At 37.3% G+C, this 17,653-nt stretch overlaps 4 protein-coding genes and 1 pseudogene across 4 annotated transcripts in view; 4 read left to right on the top strand and 1 right to left on the bottom strand.

The window, feature by feature from the left end:
- The first annotated feature begins 18 nt into the window (after positions 1 to 18).
- Positions 19 to 2,863, top strand: LOC21384909 (rust resistance kinase Lr10). The gene is made up of 3 exons (XM_010113391.2): positions 19 to 74; positions 634 to 672; positions 1,725 to 2,863. The coding sequence occupies exon 3, from the start codon at positions 1,739 to 1,741 to the stop codon at positions 2,861 to 2,863; it is 1,125 nt and encodes a 374-aa protein (XP_010111693.1). The 5' UTR covers positions 19 to 74; positions 634 to 672; positions 1,725 to 1,738.
- Positions 2,864 to 3,983: 1,120 nt separating this feature from the next.
- LOC21384908 (rust resistance kinase Lr10) lies at positions 3,984 to 6,452 on the bottom strand. The gene is made up of 3 exons (XM_010113390.2): positions 5,655 to 6,452; positions 5,343 to 5,369; positions 3,984 to 5,254 (listed from the first exon to the last, which is right to left on the bottom strand). The coding sequence occupies exons 1-3, from the start codon at positions 6,340 to 6,342 to the stop codon at positions 4,146 to 4,148; spliced, it is 1,824 nt and encodes a 607-aa protein (XP_010111692.1). The 5' UTR covers positions 6,343 to 6,452; the 3' UTR covers positions 3,984 to 4,145.
- Positions 6,453 to 8,031: 1,579 nt separating this feature from the next.
- On the top strand, positions 8,032 to 10,625 carry LOC21384907 (rust resistance kinase Lr10). The gene is made up of 4 exons (XM_024175596.1): positions 8,032 to 8,811; positions 8,951 to 8,995; positions 9,215 to 9,244; positions 9,378 to 10,625. The coding sequence occupies exons 1-4, from the start codon at positions 8,112 to 8,114 to the stop codon at positions 10,529 to 10,531; spliced, it is 1,929 nt and encodes a 642-aa protein (XP_024031364.1). The 5' UTR covers positions 8,032 to 8,111; the 3' UTR covers positions 10,532 to 10,625.
- Positions 10,626 to 11,267: 642 nt separating this feature from the next.
- On the top strand, positions 11,268 to 13,269 carry LOC21384906 (annotated as a pseudogene).
- A 1,239-nt stretch (positions 13,270 to 14,508) lies between these two features.
- LOC21384904 (pentatricopeptide repeat-containing protein At3g49170, chloroplastic) overlaps positions 14,509 to 17,653 on the top strand; it is a 9,327-nt gene continuing 6,182 nt past the window's right edge. Inside the window, 1 exon segment of the mRNA XM_010113386.2 lies at positions 14,509 to 17,212. Coding sequence (XP_010111688.2) covers positions 14,684 to 17,212 — 2,529 coding nt within the window. The 5' untranslated portion in view covers positions 14,509 to 14,683.

Raw genomic sequence — 17,653 nt, 5'->3', positions numbered from 1 at the left:
TGCCGATGGGTTTGAGCTTACATGGTTGCGACGTAATTGCTATTTCGATTACTACAACGAGTTTCATTGTGACGGTAAGAGACGTTAGAGTTATTCTTGCTCTTCGATATTTTTCAATCTCATCAATAATATTATTTTCCAAACTCAGATATATCTACTTTTCTCTATATTTTGAACACATTAAAGTTATTTTTTAGGTTTTCTCTGCGACGAGACCCTTTAAAAAAAATCTCACTGTAGAACATTCTGTTTTGACCGTTAGATTATTTTTTCAACGGTCATATCTGCATAGGAGCAGTTCTATACGGCGCGCTGTAAATTTTTAATACGGACCTGCGTAGATTTAACCGTTAAAAACTTAATCCACCGGTGAGTTTTTTCTAAGAAGTCTCACCGTAGAGGCTCCTTATTTTTTAATCTTGTGAATAACGTTATATATATGACAAAAAAAGGATACTTTTTGTCACAATATACTCTTGTTACACTTTTGATTGTGACTAAAAAAGTGTCATAAGAAAATGTTGTGACTAAAAGTTTCTTTTCATTTTATTTTTTTAGTGTTAGTTCCTTACTCACGTACTTGATTTGCTCTTTCCTTTGCTTTGTTTTGAACGCTCATGTTGGATGACACAGGGAGCTTCTGGCAAGTGCTTCTCCTCGTGCTTGAATTATGTAAGAAGTAATCTTTCATATATTGTGATGTAATTTAAGAGAAATATGAAATTCCATATGGATAAGCCAATATGAGGACATTCATGATTATTGGCTTAGCCATCAAAATAAAAAACAAAAAGAAAAGAGAAGAAAAATAATATTCTCTTGTTCAAATGCATAAGCTTAGAAATAAAAATAAAATCCCAGAAGCGTTAGCTAGTTATATGCAAATTGCAAATAGAAAGCATTTATTTGCTGCATACCAATACACCCTCATCCTAAATTGTCAACCAAAAAAAAAATCCTAATCGTATTCATCATGACTATATATAAGCATCATGACGTTCTGGTTTCTAATTTCTTTTTTAATAGCAGATTAGTGTATGAACTTTTATTTTTTAACAGTTTTAGTTCCTAACCATAAAATTAACTTTGAATTTTTGTTATTCAATAAAAATAATTATGTATACATCGTGTGATATCGTGAAATCTAATAGAAATAGTCACAATATATTAAGTGAAAAAATGTCCTCTTCATTACTCTTAAAAACCCTTGAAAACTATAACATTTTGCTGTTAATACAACCAAATCTATAAAAAAAATTAGCAATTGATAGGGATAAGATCTTTACTAAAAGTTTAGAATTTTTTCATCAATTTTAGTATCAGGGACTAAAATTATAAAAATAAATAAGTAATAAATTCAGGGAATAATGTGCCAAAAAAATGTTTATGCTAGACTAATAGCGTAGAAATCCAAAATTTTATATTAATTGCATGATTCTGTTAAATAAATTTAAACAACAATATGTTAAATTTGCGTGCCACTAGCATAATTTAATATTTTATGTATTATAAAATAATGTAATTAGTAAATGTGCGTATGATAACTATTAGGTAATAATTGGTATAGACGCACGCACCATGCAAAATTTCCATAATACGCAATATATGTCGCTGTGAATTTTACAAATATGGCTAACCAATTTATTTATTAAAAAAAAAAAGAAAAGAAAAAGACATTGCTAATCAAAGGTTGTATACTGAATGAAAACCGCGTCTTTGGTAAGTTTTATATGCAGCAATGTACAGTGGCGCTAAATTCACGGTTGTAGCTCCGTTTGTGGTAGCCTTTTTGATCTATATGTGGAGAAGGCATCATTTATCAACATTTGCCATCGAAGAGTTTCTTTATAACCACAACAACCTTATGCCTATACGATACTCATACTCCGACATTAAAAAGATGACCAAAAACTTCAAGAACAAGTTAGGTGAAGGAGGCTATGGCTCTGTATTCAAAGGAAAGCTTCGCAGCGGCCGTCTTGTGGCGATTAAGATGCTGAGTAATCCCAAAGGTCACGGACAGGATTTCATCAATGAAATTGCAACAATTGGAAGGATTCACCATGTTAATGTGGTACAACTGGTTGGCTTCTGCTTCCAAGGGTCAAAGCGTGCTCTTGTGTACGACTTCATGGCTAATGGATCTCTTGACAATCACATTTTTTCTAAAGAAGAAACTGACTCCATAAGTTGCGGGACGATCTTCGAAATTTCTCTTGGAGTGGCACGCGGGATTGAATATCTACATGGAGGATGTTGTATGCAAATTTTACACTTTGATATTAAACCTCACAACATTCTTCTAGATGAGAATTTTGCTCCAAAGGTTTCCGATTTTGGGCTAGCGAGATTATGCCCATTGGAAAACAGTATTGTGTCTTTGACTGCGGCAAGAGGAACCTTAGGATACATAGCCCCGGAGTTATTTTACAAAAACATCGGAGGAGTCTCTTACAAAGCAGATGTGTATAGTTTTGGGATGTTATTGATGGAAATGGCGAGCAAACGGAAAAATTTGAACGCGGTTGCAGAGCATTCGAGCCAAATTTACTTTCCGACATGGGCTTACGACAAATTGAGTGAAGGAAAGAGAATAGAAGAGACGGAAGACATAGTTGAAGAGGATTCCAAAGCAATAAAGAAGATGCTAATAGTAGCATTGTGGTGCATTCAGTTGAAGCCAAGTGATCGCCCTTCGATGAGTAAAGTCATAGAAATGCTCGAAGGAGAAGTTCATTGCCTACAATTGCCTCCAAAGCCTTCTCTATGCCTTCAAGGGAATCAAGTAGAGCATGCTCAAGAGACATTCCACCAAACACAGTCATCATTACCATCAAATGACTCGCTGACTCTACCAAGATGAGTTTGGCTCCAAATGCAAATGAGAAGAAATGGCCAAACACAGTCATCATTACCATCAAATGACTCGCTGACTCTACCAAGATAAGTTTGGCTCCAAATGCAAATGAGGAGAAATGATGTAACTTGTCAATTTGGGAATTTATGGTCAGGGACATTGTTAAGAAATAAATGTAATAGCTTATTAGCTCTTTACTATCTGTCTTAGTACGTATTTCTTTTCTGCTGTAGTATGGCTTCAATGAGCTGAGTAATACAGAACTCTTGCTTTACCCAAAAACTCTCTGAATATCCTCTGCTCCCTCTTTCTTATCTTATACATGTATATTGTGTGTGTATATATGGGGGTATAAATTTTTAGTTGATTAATTTGCAAGGAATGTTTGATCTTTACTTGCTATTTAAACTTAAATGTGATTCTGTAATGCAACCTAATTTGTAGAGAAGTCATTCCAAAATATTGTGACAGAGCTACAAACATATACGAAAAATCAAATGACAGCCTACATAGTTTTTTTTGTTTTTTTTTGTTTTTTTCTTCTTCTTAATGGCTACCAAATAGATTAGTTAAATTTTAGACGAATATTCCAGCAAACTTCCACTAATAAGACAAGGCCCTATGGGATGAAATTTCTACAAAATAAAAGATAGTTAGATAACGCCACCAGCAAGATCATAGAAATTTCAACTAAACCAAGTCCATGACTAAATCTATTGATTGCTCATATGTATATGAAAACTATGGATGATGGATCTAATCCTCCGAAAAATGAGGATTCCTTGAAATTTCGTCATATCCCAATCCCCAGACTATAACGTTTCTAAGTTACGTACTTGATCAGAACTGCTAATGTACACGGCCAAGGACTTTTCTATTTCGTCCCCTTTTTTTGCCTCTTCCCTCTAAGAGCCATAAAATTTTTATTTTTTTCCCCTCCCGTCAACATTGGGAACAGAATTGAATTAGTACTGGTCATTTTTAGTACAACTTAAAAGTCAACCATAAAAAAATAATAATGCTGTTAAAAAAAATAATACTAATAATAATGCTGTTAAAAAAAGTTTTTGTTTATGCAAAAAATAAAAAATAAAAATCCTACAAGCCAAATTTCTTTATTCCTTGCTATCCCACATTCAGGTACAAATATCTGCCTTTGATTTACAATTGCACTTCTTAGTTCTAAGCTTCTACTATAAACTATAAAGCTGGTGTGATCAAAATATTTATATCCACAACGGATGGTAAAAAAAGAAAAAAATTAAAAAAAAAGGCACTAATCTTATACTCAATCTAGTTCAGCTATAGCTTCCAACTCTATCTTCATACGTCTTCCAGGCAAAGTGGCAATTGTTTTTGTTGGACCCGCAGATGCGAAAGGATTAGGGGGCATGCTTAACTTTTCTCCTCCTTCGAGCATATGAACCACAACCTTCATGGAAGGGCGATCCACCGGGTGCCATTTGATGCACCACAGTCCTACAATTGCGAGTTTCTTTGCGATCACACAATCTCCTTCTTCCCCAATATGAATTCTTAGATCTTCTCCTTCTTCTAGAAGATTATAGATCCATTCGGGATAGTAAACTTGGCTTGTGTTATCCTCTGTCACGTCTGTAATCTTCCTTCCTCCGACCATTTCAAGTAACAACATTCCGAAACTATAAACATCTGACTTATAGGACACATTTCCGAAGTTTCTAGAGAAAACTTCAGGTGCAATGTACCCCATGGTGCCTCTAGCTGTAGTCATTGACACTATGCTTTGATCCTTGGTACACAACTTGGCCAAACCAAAATCAGAAACTTTTGGAGTGAAATTGTGATCCAACAAAACATTGTGAGGTTTGATATCAAAATGGAGGATTCGTTGATCACATCCTTGGTGAAGATATTCAATCCCTTTGGCTATGCCTAAAGCAATATCTTGCAGATTCTTCCAACCAAGGAAATGATCAGTGTCAGGCGAAGATATGTACCGTTGCAAAGAACCATTTGGTAAGAACTCATAGACAAGAGCTCGTCTAAATCCGTCAGCACAATAGCCGACTAATCGAACCACATTGACATGGTGAATTCGACCAATGGTTCCCACTTCATTTATAAAGTCTTCCCCATTTTCCTTTGAGTTGTTGAGAATCTTCACTGCAACAAAAAAGTCATTGGAGAGCTTTCCTTTAAACACGGTTCCAAAGGCTCCTTCCCCCAGCTTATCTTTGAACTGACTTGTAATATGCTTAATATCAGCATATGAATATCTGCTTGGCTTTAGAGCCTTGTAATCCTCCAAAAATCTTTCTATTCTCCGTTGATTCTCTTTTTCCTGTTTATTAGAACTGTATGAGCGATAAGTTACCACAAGCAGTAATGTGAGAACAGCTGTACCAAGGGTTACACCTACAAATAGAACATTTGAGTCATAAAAAATACTCACTGCATCATTTCTATAAACCAAACGTGTCAAAGTTTCAATAAGAAAACTCACCGGTGGCCACGATTTTAGTCGTTTTACCTGCAAAAAGACAACCATAATCAAGATACTCATGATTATAAAACTAGTTCACACTTATGTTCACTAAAAAGTTCCAAGGTTTTGTTTAATTCCAACACTGCAAACTACTAAGAACACGACTAATTATAAAGTAACTGGAAGGGTTGGGTAGACCATACATCCACATGTTCCAGAATCCAATCCAAAAATGTAAAAAACAACTCCACTAAATGTATATATTATATACTTTCTATAAATAGTCAAACTTAAAAACAGAAAAGCCTGAAAACCACAAGAAAATCTTACCTTTACTTGATTTGGGATACATAAAACACTCAGTTTCATCTCTGGTGCCATTAATTTTCACACGACACCCATTTCCCATCTCTTCGCAACGACTACAATTCGGTCTCGTCCAATTCAAATAAAGATGCTTTCTATCAATGTCATACAAAACATACCCAACAGACGAAATGTTATACATCTTTGTACAACCTGTCAAAGGCACCTCTTCAATGGCGTACAAAGAATTAACGACCACAATTTGGCGGCCATAGCCACCGCCCAGGCAGGGGAAGATTTGTCCCCTTCCGTGCAATTTATGTCTGTCTATAACAGAGCAGTTGAACAGAGCATAGTCACGCAGATCATTGGAAACCCCGAAAGGAGAAATCGATAAGCCGTTGATCTTCAAGAGCTTTCCGAGAAGACAATCATCTGGGTCGTAAAGTTGAATCACCTGGGATTTATAGTCTATGCTTTTGACGAAGAATTTTACTGGTGTTGTTTGTAGCTCCAGAACTGTGCTTTTTCCTCTGCATGATAATTCAAACCCACGAAAGCCACAGTGATCCTGGTGGCGATCCTTGAGTCGGAATGGGAATCGGATTGCCGGGCCGTTTTTCCCGCACCTTATTTGCTTGCACTGATCTTGGGCTGCTCCGAGGTCTGTGAAGAATGCCAGGAGCAAAAACAGCAAGCAAAGTGAAGACATTGCCAAAGTTTTTCAGGTATTTGGTGAGTATTTGCCAAAATCTGGACTTGTTCCGAGTAGCCCAAGTGGGAAAAGGTGCAAAATTTGATTGTTGTTGGTTTTGATTTGGGACCAGGATATAGTATTAGGATTCTCAATATTTCTTTGAAAGTTCTGGTTATGAGCGAAAGGGGTCCCGACTAACCCTCCGATCCAACCCGTCCCTACCCGAATTTTGTGTGTGTGTGTTTTTATTTTTCGGATTCAAATAAGCCCAACCCGCACATTGCGGGTTGGGCCGCAGGGCGGGCTTCCTTTGGCCCGCACTCACCTACCTGACCGGGTGAGATCAGTGAGAAAAAAACTCTAAATGCCATTGACTCAGTGATTTCTCACTCTCACATCTCTCTCACGCCGTTCAGCATCTCTCCAAGTCCTCAGTCTCTCTCACTTCTCGGTCTCTCTCTCTACTAGCCTCGTCGTCCCTACTCCCTCACCATCCTTACTCCCTCACCATTTCTTCTTAGAAGGAGAGCCAGAGGCTCTCAGGCTCAGCCTTTCTCCCTCTCACTACCCAAATGCTCGAAGGAAGCAACGCAAGCTTTTCTTGCACATGGGTCCCACAAATAGTGGCAAGACTCACCATGATTTGAAGAGACTTGAGTCAATTGCTTCCGGTAGTTTAATACCCAATAATGAAGTTGGTTTTGATAAACAGTAAGATTGTTCGCTTATTTTGCTTTTTTTGCAGGAATGTATTGTGATCCTTTGAGATTGTGGCTTAGGAGGTGGCTAAACGATTGAACAAGGCAAAAGTTCCTTGTGATCTACTTACCGGACAGGAAAGAGGAGATTGAGGGTGCAAACATGTTTCAGATGTTGTTTTTGGACACAGGCCTAATGTCCAGGCTCGAGCCGACCAATCTGAGTAACTCGAGTCTACCCGAGGTCACTTAATGACAAACATGTTTCAGATGTTGTTTTTGGACACAGGCCTAATGTCCAGGCTCAAGCCGACCAATCTGAGTAACTCGAGCCTATCCGAGGTCACCTAATGGGATACAGGTTTATGAGCTTAAGAAGATGTTGGGGCTTAAAATTTTTTTAACCCACACTGTACGACTCGGCCCAATCTGAGCCTACCCAGCCGAATTACACCCCGAATGAGCGAGTCCGAATCAAACACGAATTATTCTGACCATTCCATTTTTGTGTAAAATTGAAAAGTTCTCATTGTTAGAAAATACTTTAGATGTAAAATTTCACTAAAAATTTTTAAAATATTTAACAATTAATAGATTAATAAGTGAAAGCATACATAAATTCATGATAATAAATTATTCTTTAGAGTTGTATAATTTATCTTTTAGATTAATACGTTTTTTTAAATAATCTTTTAACTTTTTTTTTGCTTTTTCTAATAATGAAATGCCAGAAAGAATAAAATGTGTAATCTAGATACCATAGTCATTATATATAATAACTTTCTTATTATCTTCTAATATTTTTATTTTAATTCATCATAAAAATAGAAATTATTTTTAAATTTTTACACATTAAAAACTCACATCTTATTAAATATATTAAAACTCAAATTATTCAAATCTTAATAAATAATTTTAAATAGGCTTAACCTTACAATAGTCTATATGACAGTCTGTATAAGTCATTGTTAGATTAAGGATCCAATAATAATACCTCTCTAGCAATTACTCTTTGTTGATTTTGATACTGTAAATTATTATTATTATTTTTTGGATACTTCCTCTGCCTCTTCCCGACCAAGAAAAATGCCTCTCCGGTTCTTGATCTTTCTTTTCCTCTTCCTTTTCAACTCCAATTGCAAAGCACAGGATAATGGTAACAATCTTTGTTCCTCTTCTTCCTGTGGCAAGATCCAAAGAATAAGCTACCCTTTTCGGCTAAAAGCCGATCCAAAGAACTGCGGAGACAAAAGCTATGTCCTGTCTTGTGAGAACAACATCACAGTTCTGAATCTTTATTCTGGAAAATACATAGTGGAATCTATCAATTACAATAATGAAACCATCAGAATTGTGGATCCCAATATCCAGAAAGGTAATTGTTCCTCTCTACCAAGTTATTCTCTGTCATACTATAACTTCAGTTGGAACGATCCTTATGCGCTCACTCAATTGGACCGGAAGACATACAACCAAGTTTTGGATACAAAGTCCATAGCTTTCATGAGCTGCGAGAATCCGGTCAAATCTCCACTTTACATAGACACTTCTTCTTGCACAAATGGCGCATTGTCCCAATCCAAAAGGCATACTTATGTTGTGGTCAATGGATCCTCAAGTGTTTCTGATATGGTTGATTCCTGCGGTGTAGAGCTAATGGCTATGGTGACGAGGCTGGGAAATATTAATGGCAGCAATGTTTCCTTCATGGACGTTCACAATGAGTTGGCATTTGGGTTTGAGCTTTCCTGGTCAGCGGGCGCCGTCCCACGGCCTACAGAAACAAGTAATTGAAAAAGTCACATTACTGGGAAAAAAAAAAAAGAAGAAAAAACATTTTTGATTATGTGTCTGAATATTTTCAAGGTTTTGTGAGTTGAAATGAGCTGATCATGTTGTTTTTGGCTGTTGTCTTTGTGATGCAGAGTCATTCAAACAGATTTTGAGGGACATTTGGAGTTTCTTTGATGGTAAAATTTCTCTCTGTTTGTCTTGTGAATTTCTTTTGTAGGTTTCATTTCTGGGGAATCTGAATTGGTTATAGAGAAAATACTCAAAATATCATTCTCTCCATAAAAAAAGTTTATTTGGACATATAAAGCTATGCAATAGTGTACAACTTGTATGTATTTTTTTATAATCATCTTATTGAATAGCTCTCTGATTCTTGTTTTCTTTTTTTCTTGAAGCTTCCCGCTACGCCATACCAATATTTACTGGTAAGATCCTTACTCTTTCATAATATAACCGAAACTAGAAAGAATGTATTTGGACTTGAGGAAACATTATTGTATAAAAATTTCTCAATTAGAGAGTTTCACTCAATTTTCTTTTGGGCAATTACTCGTGCAGGACTGTTGTTAGCAGCAAGGTTCGTATTTGGGTGTCCATTTGTGTTTATCTTTCTCATCTACAAATGGAGAAGGCGGCATTTATCAATGTATGACAAAATCGAAGAATTTTTACAAAGTTATAACAACCTGATGCCTATAAGATACTCATATTCAGATATCAAAAAGATGAGTAGAGGCTTTAAGGAAAAATTGGGTGAAGGAGGCTATGGTTCTGTGCATAAAGGAAAGCTTCGTAGTGGTCGTCTAGTAGCAATCAAGGTGTTAGGCAGTTCAAAATCTAATGGGGAAGACTTCATAAACGAAGTTGCAACCATAGGAAGGATTCACCATGTGAATGTTGTGCGACTTATTGGATTTTGTGTTGAGGGATCAAAGCGCGCTCTTGTTTATGACTACATGCCTAAAGGGTCTCTTGATAAACACATATTTTCTGATGAAGGAACTAACGCTTTGAGTTGCAAGAAGATGTTTGAGATTTCACTAGGAGTGGCTCGTGGAATCGAATATCTTCATCGAGGATGTGAAATGCAAATTCTGCACTTTGATATCAAGCCTCACAACATTCTTCTAGATGAGAATTTTGTTCCAAAAGTTTCTGATTTTGGGCTAGCAAGATTATGCCCTTTAGACAACAATGTTGTCTCACTATCTGCAGCTAGAGGGACTCTAGGATACATAGCTCCAGAGTTGTTTTACAAAAATATTGGAGGAGTTTCATACAAAGCTGATGTGTATAGTTTTGGGATGTTATTAATGGAAATGGCAAGTAGAAGGAAGAATGTGAATTCAGCTGCAGAGAATTCAAGCCAAGTTCACTTCCCTTCATTGGTGTCTAATCAATTCAGTGATGACAAGGACATTGATTTGGGAGATGCCACAGAAGAGGAATCCAAAATAATAAAGAAGATGATGATAGTAGCATTATGGTGTATACAGTTCAAGCCTTCCGACCGTCCTTCGATGAGCAAAGTCGTAGAGATGCTCGAAGAAAAGATTGAGCGCTTAGAAATGCCTCCTACTAAGTTCTCCTTCTATCCACATGAGGAGCTAGCAGAGGATCTTGGAGACGGTTCATCCACAACATGGTCATCATCCATACAATCAGGAGACATGACCTCTACTGACAACTGTTCGAGTCTAGAAAAAAATTAGGAGACAAGATTCTAGCTTTTTAGTTTGAGAATGTACAGAGGAAAGCTTATTTTAATAATGCCTTTATCTATGCTTCTTGTATAAAACTTGTTACATTGGCTTTGTGATAAAGAAACTGTGCAGAAATTTCTAATGCAATTCTAACTTTTTATGAAGAAATTTCTTCCTTTTTCCTCCCTTAAATGCCCTTCTTAAAATTTCTAATGCAATACTCTACTGTAAGTGATGCAAACAAGCGTTACCCGAAAGTCAACTTTTTCAAGCCTGCCAAGTAGCATAAGAAGAGGAATTTGACCCTTTTTTTTTTTTTTTGTAAATACCATAAGAGGAAAATTATAAAAGAATAGAATGTTGGGGCTTAACAAGCATACATCTATGAATATAATTTTCCACCTTTGACTTGGACCATTGACCGAATACAAAGAATAAACTAAAGGGCCAACAATTACGCTTTAATCACGCTCACTTTCGTGACAAATTAGCTGACAATGATTTGAATATGTAGTTTATGCAGAGTGGAGAATGGCTTGATCTAATTTATACCTGCTTAGAGATTTCTTGACCATAAAGTGTTACGAAATGATAATTGTTTTCAATAAAGAAATAACGTAATGAATATACGAGGTGATCAGATTAAAAAATCAAAAAGCAAAACTCACCCAGTCTAACTTAGAAGCAAAGAAACAGGCATCAATACTCTGCTCTCTCAAAGATGTGGTGCAGAAGACGTTCTAAAATGATAATTATTTTGCTTTCCTTCTCTTTGATCACTACCTGTAATGCACAGCTCAGAACTGCAAGCCAGAATGACTGCACTGAAACAAGATGTAGCCACCACGGCCCAGCCATTCGCTTTCCCTTCCGACTCAAAGGAAGCCAACCGCAACACTGCAGTTACTCGCAATCATTCGATCTAACTTGCACCAAAGAGAACCGGACTCTGCTTCAGCTTCCAACTTTAGCAAAATTCTTTGTCGAAAAGATCGATTACAAGCTGCAGACAATTCACGTATCAGATCCGGGGAGTTGCTTAACGGGACTAATTCAGAATCACAACTTGTCTTCCTCTCCCTTCCAGTACACCATCAATTCAACCATGGACTTGACTGTATTTTCTTGTGAAGCTGAGGATATTACTAATCAGCTGTTCTTGACCGATCTCTCTCCTTGCCTTAACACCTCCGGACACAGACTTTACCGTGTTCAGTCTTGGTATAAAATTAGAGATGTGAATCATGTCTCATGTACCAAGATGTATGAAATATTTTCTATTCCATATGATACACTTAAGGAGGAAACTGAACTTCTCTTGAGTTGGTCTACACCAAATTGCTCTAAACGTGAAGCACAAGGCGAAAGATGTACACTAAATTCAAACAGCTAAAAACCAGTAATTGAGTGTCACAGATCTCCCAAATCCAGTAAAGGTATTGAGTTTGCCCTTAACAATCTCTTTAATTTTCTTTATCTTTGTTCTGCTCCTTTTAATTGTTGTTCTTGTTGTTGTTTTTCTTTCAGGTGTAATAACAAAACTAGTGGTTTCAGGTAGTTTTGTCTATCTGAGAACTTTATACGATTTTTTATTACTTAAAAAAAAAAAATTTAATTGTTCTTCATTATGTCTTCTGAATAATGCAGGTTCTATTATAGGTCCCTTTTTCGCGCACTAGGTTCACAGGAAGAATAAAATAGAGGAAGAAAACCAATTTAAGATTGAAAGGTTTTTGGCAGATTATGAAGCTTTTAAGCCAGCAAGATACTCCTATGCTGATATTAAGAGGATAACAAATCAATTTAGTGATGAACTGGGCCAAGGTGCTTATGGAACTGTGTACAAAGGGAGGCTATCAGATGAAGTATGTGTAGCTGTTAAAGTCCTTACCAATTCTAAAGGAAAGGGGGAAGAGTTCATCAATGAAGTCAGAATAATCGGTCGAATCCACCATGTGAATGTGGTTCGCGTGGTTGGATTCTGCGCTGACAGATTTAGAAGAGCTCTCGTTTACGAGTTCTTACCAAACGGTTCTCTGCAGAAGTTCATATCTCCAATGGAGTCTAAAGGAAACTTCCTTAATTGGGGAAAGCTAAAAGATATTGCTCTTGACATAGCCAAGGGAATTGAGTATCTTCACCAAGGATGCGACCAAAGGATTCTACATTTTCATATCAAACCTCATAACATACTTTTAGACCATAATTTCACTCCGAAAGTTTCTGATTTCAGAACGGCCAAGCTGTGTTCTAAGGATCAAAGTGTTGTGTCCATGACCGCGGCTAGAGGTACCATGGGATACATTGCTCCAGAAGTATTCTCTAGGAACTTTGGCGACGTTTCTTACAAGTCAAATGACTATAGTTTTGGAATGTTGTTGCTTGAAATGGTTGGTAGTAAGAGGGAGAATCTTGATGTCTCATTAATGGAAAACACTAAGGAATTCTACTTGCCGGAATGGATCTATAAGCATTTGGAGCAAGGGGAACACTTGGAAATCGACATCAAGGAAGAGGAAGACTCGAAAACCGCAAAGAGACTTGCGGTTGTGGGACTCTGGTGCATTCAGTGGCAGCCAGTGGATCGTCCTTCCATGAATGTTGTTGTGAAAATGTTGGAAGGAAAGGAGGAGATAAACATGCCTCCTAATCCATTTGCAAAAGGTCCAGCTCAAAGAAAGAATGTTACAAACATGCCCGGAAGATTTGTCCACCAAGAATTATTAGTCATTTCAGAGTTAGAGTAAGCGACTATCGGCTGTTTTACCATTGAAAATAGGCACCAAAAATTGTTTTGATAGTTGGTGAAAAATCTTGTCTGTTCATGGAACAAAATCTATTATTCTGTTAAGTATTAGCAATTTCTGCCATACAGGGAAAGTGACGAGTATTTATTCGTTTCTGGTGTGATTAGGCTCCTACAGGAGCGATCAAGTTGAATTAATGAAATAATATAGATAATAAAACATTCAAAATCATAAAGTGGGCATGTAAAAGTGGCTGAACAGAGTAAATACTAAATATTAAACAGTGGAACAATTAATTACTGTATAATAGATTTTATTAACAGCAATTTCCAAACAGTCTTTTCTGTATGATTGGAATAACTTGAGTGTAAATCTTAAGTTGAATTTGAGTTATAATTTGAGTTAAAGTTGTAACTTGAGTTTGTGTTTAGATGTGCACATTTAAGTTATGATTTGAATTGAGAATCCATTTGAGTTTGTATTTATATGAGTCAAAATTTGAATTTGTATTTAAATAGTATTTTAATAAAAACTCAATGGTAATAGAAAATTATAATAGGGTATATGGTTGAGGTTTTATTCATCTTTTCGTTATGAATGCATAGAAAAAAAAATCTCAATTGGAATTAAAATGAAAAAGTTATAGTGTTTTTAAGAATAGAAAAAATATTATTAATTGACTTGAGTTTGAGTTTAAGAACTTGAGTTGAAAGGAGAACTTATACTCAGATTTTAGCCTCAACTCGAGTTAAAACTTAAGTTCAAACTCAAATTTTATAAAAGAATATGAACTTATATAAAATTGTAACTTGAGTTCAAATTTTTTTTGAATTTTAATCTAAAAAACAAGTCATACAATTCTTCCTGGTAGATTTGGCGGCCACTATTCCAAAAAACCCCATTAAACATACATAACTAGTTATGATTATCAGTAATGACTTTTTAACCAATCATTATAACTTACAATTCCAAAAGCAAGGCTATTTGAGGTAGGGGCTCATTTTGTATGAGAACAATATTATAAGTGTGCGATACACTCACTAATAAAAAAATAATACGTTTTTAATTTTTAATATAAATTTTGAAGTATTTTTGTACTAATAATTTACGTTTTTAATCTAATGAAAAATCACGTCAAAATAAAAATATATGTCTAATAGGACAATTTCTAATGGTTTCATTTTCTCAGGTATTTATATGTCACAATCCGTTACTACTTATTACCATTGAACTCGAATAGTAGGGGTATAACAGGGATATTTTGGAAAAGGAACAGCTAAAGGTACTTCTGAGCTTTATACCTTGCTGAATTCCAAAAAGTTTCTTTTTTTTTTTTGTTTCTTCTTTTTCTTTTTCTTTTTCTTGTCTATAAGTTGCTGAGCAGAGTCGATTGATGCTGGTGGGTCGATGATTGATGACGAGCCTTGCGCTTAAACCAGCTTTACAGCCAAACCAAAAACTGTCGCCGAAAAGCTTCAATTTTGAGCCACACAAGAGCCGTCTGATCCACGACCTCAATGTGGGCCGCCTCAGCAAAGCAATCTCCACCCTTGATCTTATGGTCCATAACGGGGCCCACCCAGACCTCCCCTCCTACTCCCTCCTCCTCAAGTCCTGCATCAGGTCCCGCAATTTCGAGCTCGGAAAGCTCGTCCACGCACACTTGGTGAACTCAAAACTCGACCTTGATTCCCTCACTCTCAACTCTCTGATAAGCTTGTACTCCAAAAATGGCGACTGGGAAAAGGCCGATTCGATCTTTCGAAGCATGGGGAACAAGAGGAACCTGGTGTCTTGGACTTCGATTGTGTCTTGCTTTGCGAACAACGACTTGGGATTCGAAGCTATTGTTGCGTTTCTCGACATGCTCGAAAATGGGTTTTGGCCAGACGAGTATTGCTTCGCGGCGGTATTTAGGGCGTGTTTGGATACGGGGGATTTATCCATTGGCGAAACGATTTTCGGGTTTGTGATCAAAAGTGGGTATTTTAAGGCTGATTTGTGTGTTGGGTGTTCGTTGATAGATATGTTTGCCAAGGGCGGCGGTGATTTAAATTCTGCGTATAAGGTGTTTGATAAAATGCCTGAGAAGAATGTGGTGACTTGGACTTTGATGATTACGAGGTTTGCGCAATTGGGTTTCGCCAGAGAGGCTGTTGATTTGTTTTTGGATATGGTGTTGAGTGATCTTGTACCTGATCAATTTACTTTTAGCAGTGTTATGTCAGCTTGTGCGGAGTTAGAACTCTTGTCGTTCGGAAAACAATTGCATTCGCAGGTAATACGGCGGGGATTGGCATTTAATCATTATGTTGGTTGTTGTCTGGTGGACTTGTATGCGAAATGTGCGGCTGATGGATCGATGGATGAGTCAAGGAAGGTTTTTGATCATATGACAAATCATAATGTTACGTCTTGGACTGCACTTATTACTGGATATGTACGGAACGGTGGTCGTTAGCATGAAGCTATAAAACTCTGTTGTGAAATGGTCTCTGGTCATGTTCGACCAAACCATTTTACGTTTTCTAGTATTCTTAAGGCGAGTGCAAGTCTTTCAGATTTGAGTACAGGTAAACAAGTTCATTCCCTTGCGGTTAAACTAGGCCTTGCATCTGACAACTGCGTCGGAAACTCGCTCATTAGCATGTATGCGCAGTCTAGGCAGATGGAATATTCCCGAAAAGCTTTTGACAACTTGTTTGATAAGAATTTGATTTCTTACAACACGATTGTTGACGCATATGTCAAAAGTTTCGAGTCTAAAGAAGCCTTTGATCTTTTCCATGAAATTGATGATGTGGAGTTTGGTGCAAACGCTTACACATTTTCTAGTCTCTTGAGCGGAGCTGCTAGCATTGGTGCAATTGGTAAGGGAGAGCAAATTCATGCTCGGACACTGAAATCAGGGTTCGACTCAAATCAATGCATCTCTAATGCTTTGGTTTCCATGTATTCTAGGTGTGGAAACGTAGAAGCCGCTTTTCAAGTTTTCAGTGAGATGGTTGATCGGAATATCGTATCTTGGACTTCAATTATTACAGGATTTTCGAAACACGGATATGCAGAGAGGGCCTTGACGATGTTCTACGAAATGCTGGAGTCTGGTATTAGACCAAATGAGGTTACTTACACTGCTGTTTTATCAGCTTGCAGCCATGCCGGCTTGGTTTCCGAGGGACGGAAACACTTTAACACAATGTACTCCAAACATGGCATAGTCCCAAGAATGGAACATTATGCATGCATGGTTGACCTATTAGGTAGATCAGGATTACTTTCCAAGGCACTTGAGTTTATAAACTCAATGCCTTTCATGGCTGATGCATTAATCTGGCGCACATTTCTCGGAGCTTGTCGAGTTCATGGGAACACAGAGCTTGCAAGACATGCTGCAAGCATGATTCTCGAGCAGGACCCACACAATCCCGCGGCATTCGTTCTGCTAGCAAACTTGCACGCTTCCATGAATCAATGGGAAGAAGTGGCTAAAATCAGAAAGAGGATGAAAGAGAGAGACTTGACTAAAGAAGCGGGTTCGAGCTGGATAGAGGTGGAGAATAAGGTGTACAAGTTTCATGTTGGGGATACTTCACACCCAAAAGCTAGTGAGATTTATAATGAACTGGACAGATTGGTCTTGAAAATTAAGGAATTGGGTTATGTCCCGAATACGGATTTCGTGCTTCATGATGTGGAAGAGGAGGTAAAAGAGCAGTATTTGCTTCAACACAGTGAGAAGATAGCAGTGGCTTTTGGGCTTATCAACACAACAAGATCAAAACCAATCAGAATATTTAAGAATCTCCGTATTTGTGGGGACTGTCACACTGCAATTAAGTACATATCGATGGCCACGGGGAGAGAAATAGTGGTGAGAGATTCAAACAGGTTTCATCACATCAGGAATGGGAAATGTTCCTGCATTGATTACCGAATCACAGCTATCTTCTCATTATTCTCTTGAATGACTTCCGGTCCAGTGCTCAGTCGATCCTCTGATTCCTACCAACACACAGGTTACCTACAAGGACGAAGATACAGAGCTTCAAATGGTGCCATTCCAATACTGGCATGATAGCTGTTGTTATAGGTGAACTCAGCTATGTGCAGGTATTTCTTCCAGTTTCCACCAAATTCCAGAATACAAGCATGAAGCATATCCTCCAGAATATGAATTACCCTTTCAGATTGCCCATCAGTCTGAGGATGAAATGTTGTGCTGAAGTTCAAGTCTGTTCCCATGGCTTCTTGGAAACTCCTCCAATACCTTGCATTGAAACGCGTATCACGATCTGACGTGATAGACAATGGCACTCCGTGTAACCTTACGATGTGCTCCAGGTATAATTCTGACAGAATTTTCTGAGAATACGTTGCATGA

The sequence above is a fragment of the Morus notabilis genome, unplaced genomic scaffold, assembly GCF_000414095.1.
Source record: "Morus notabilis unplaced genomic scaffold, ASM41409v2 Scaffold2568, whole genome shotgun sequence".
NCBI classification, from domain to species: Eukaryota; Viridiplantae; Streptophyta; class Magnoliopsida; order Rosales; family Moraceae; genus Morus; species Morus notabilis.
This window is presented reverse-complemented; position numbering and strand designations above follow the sequence as displayed.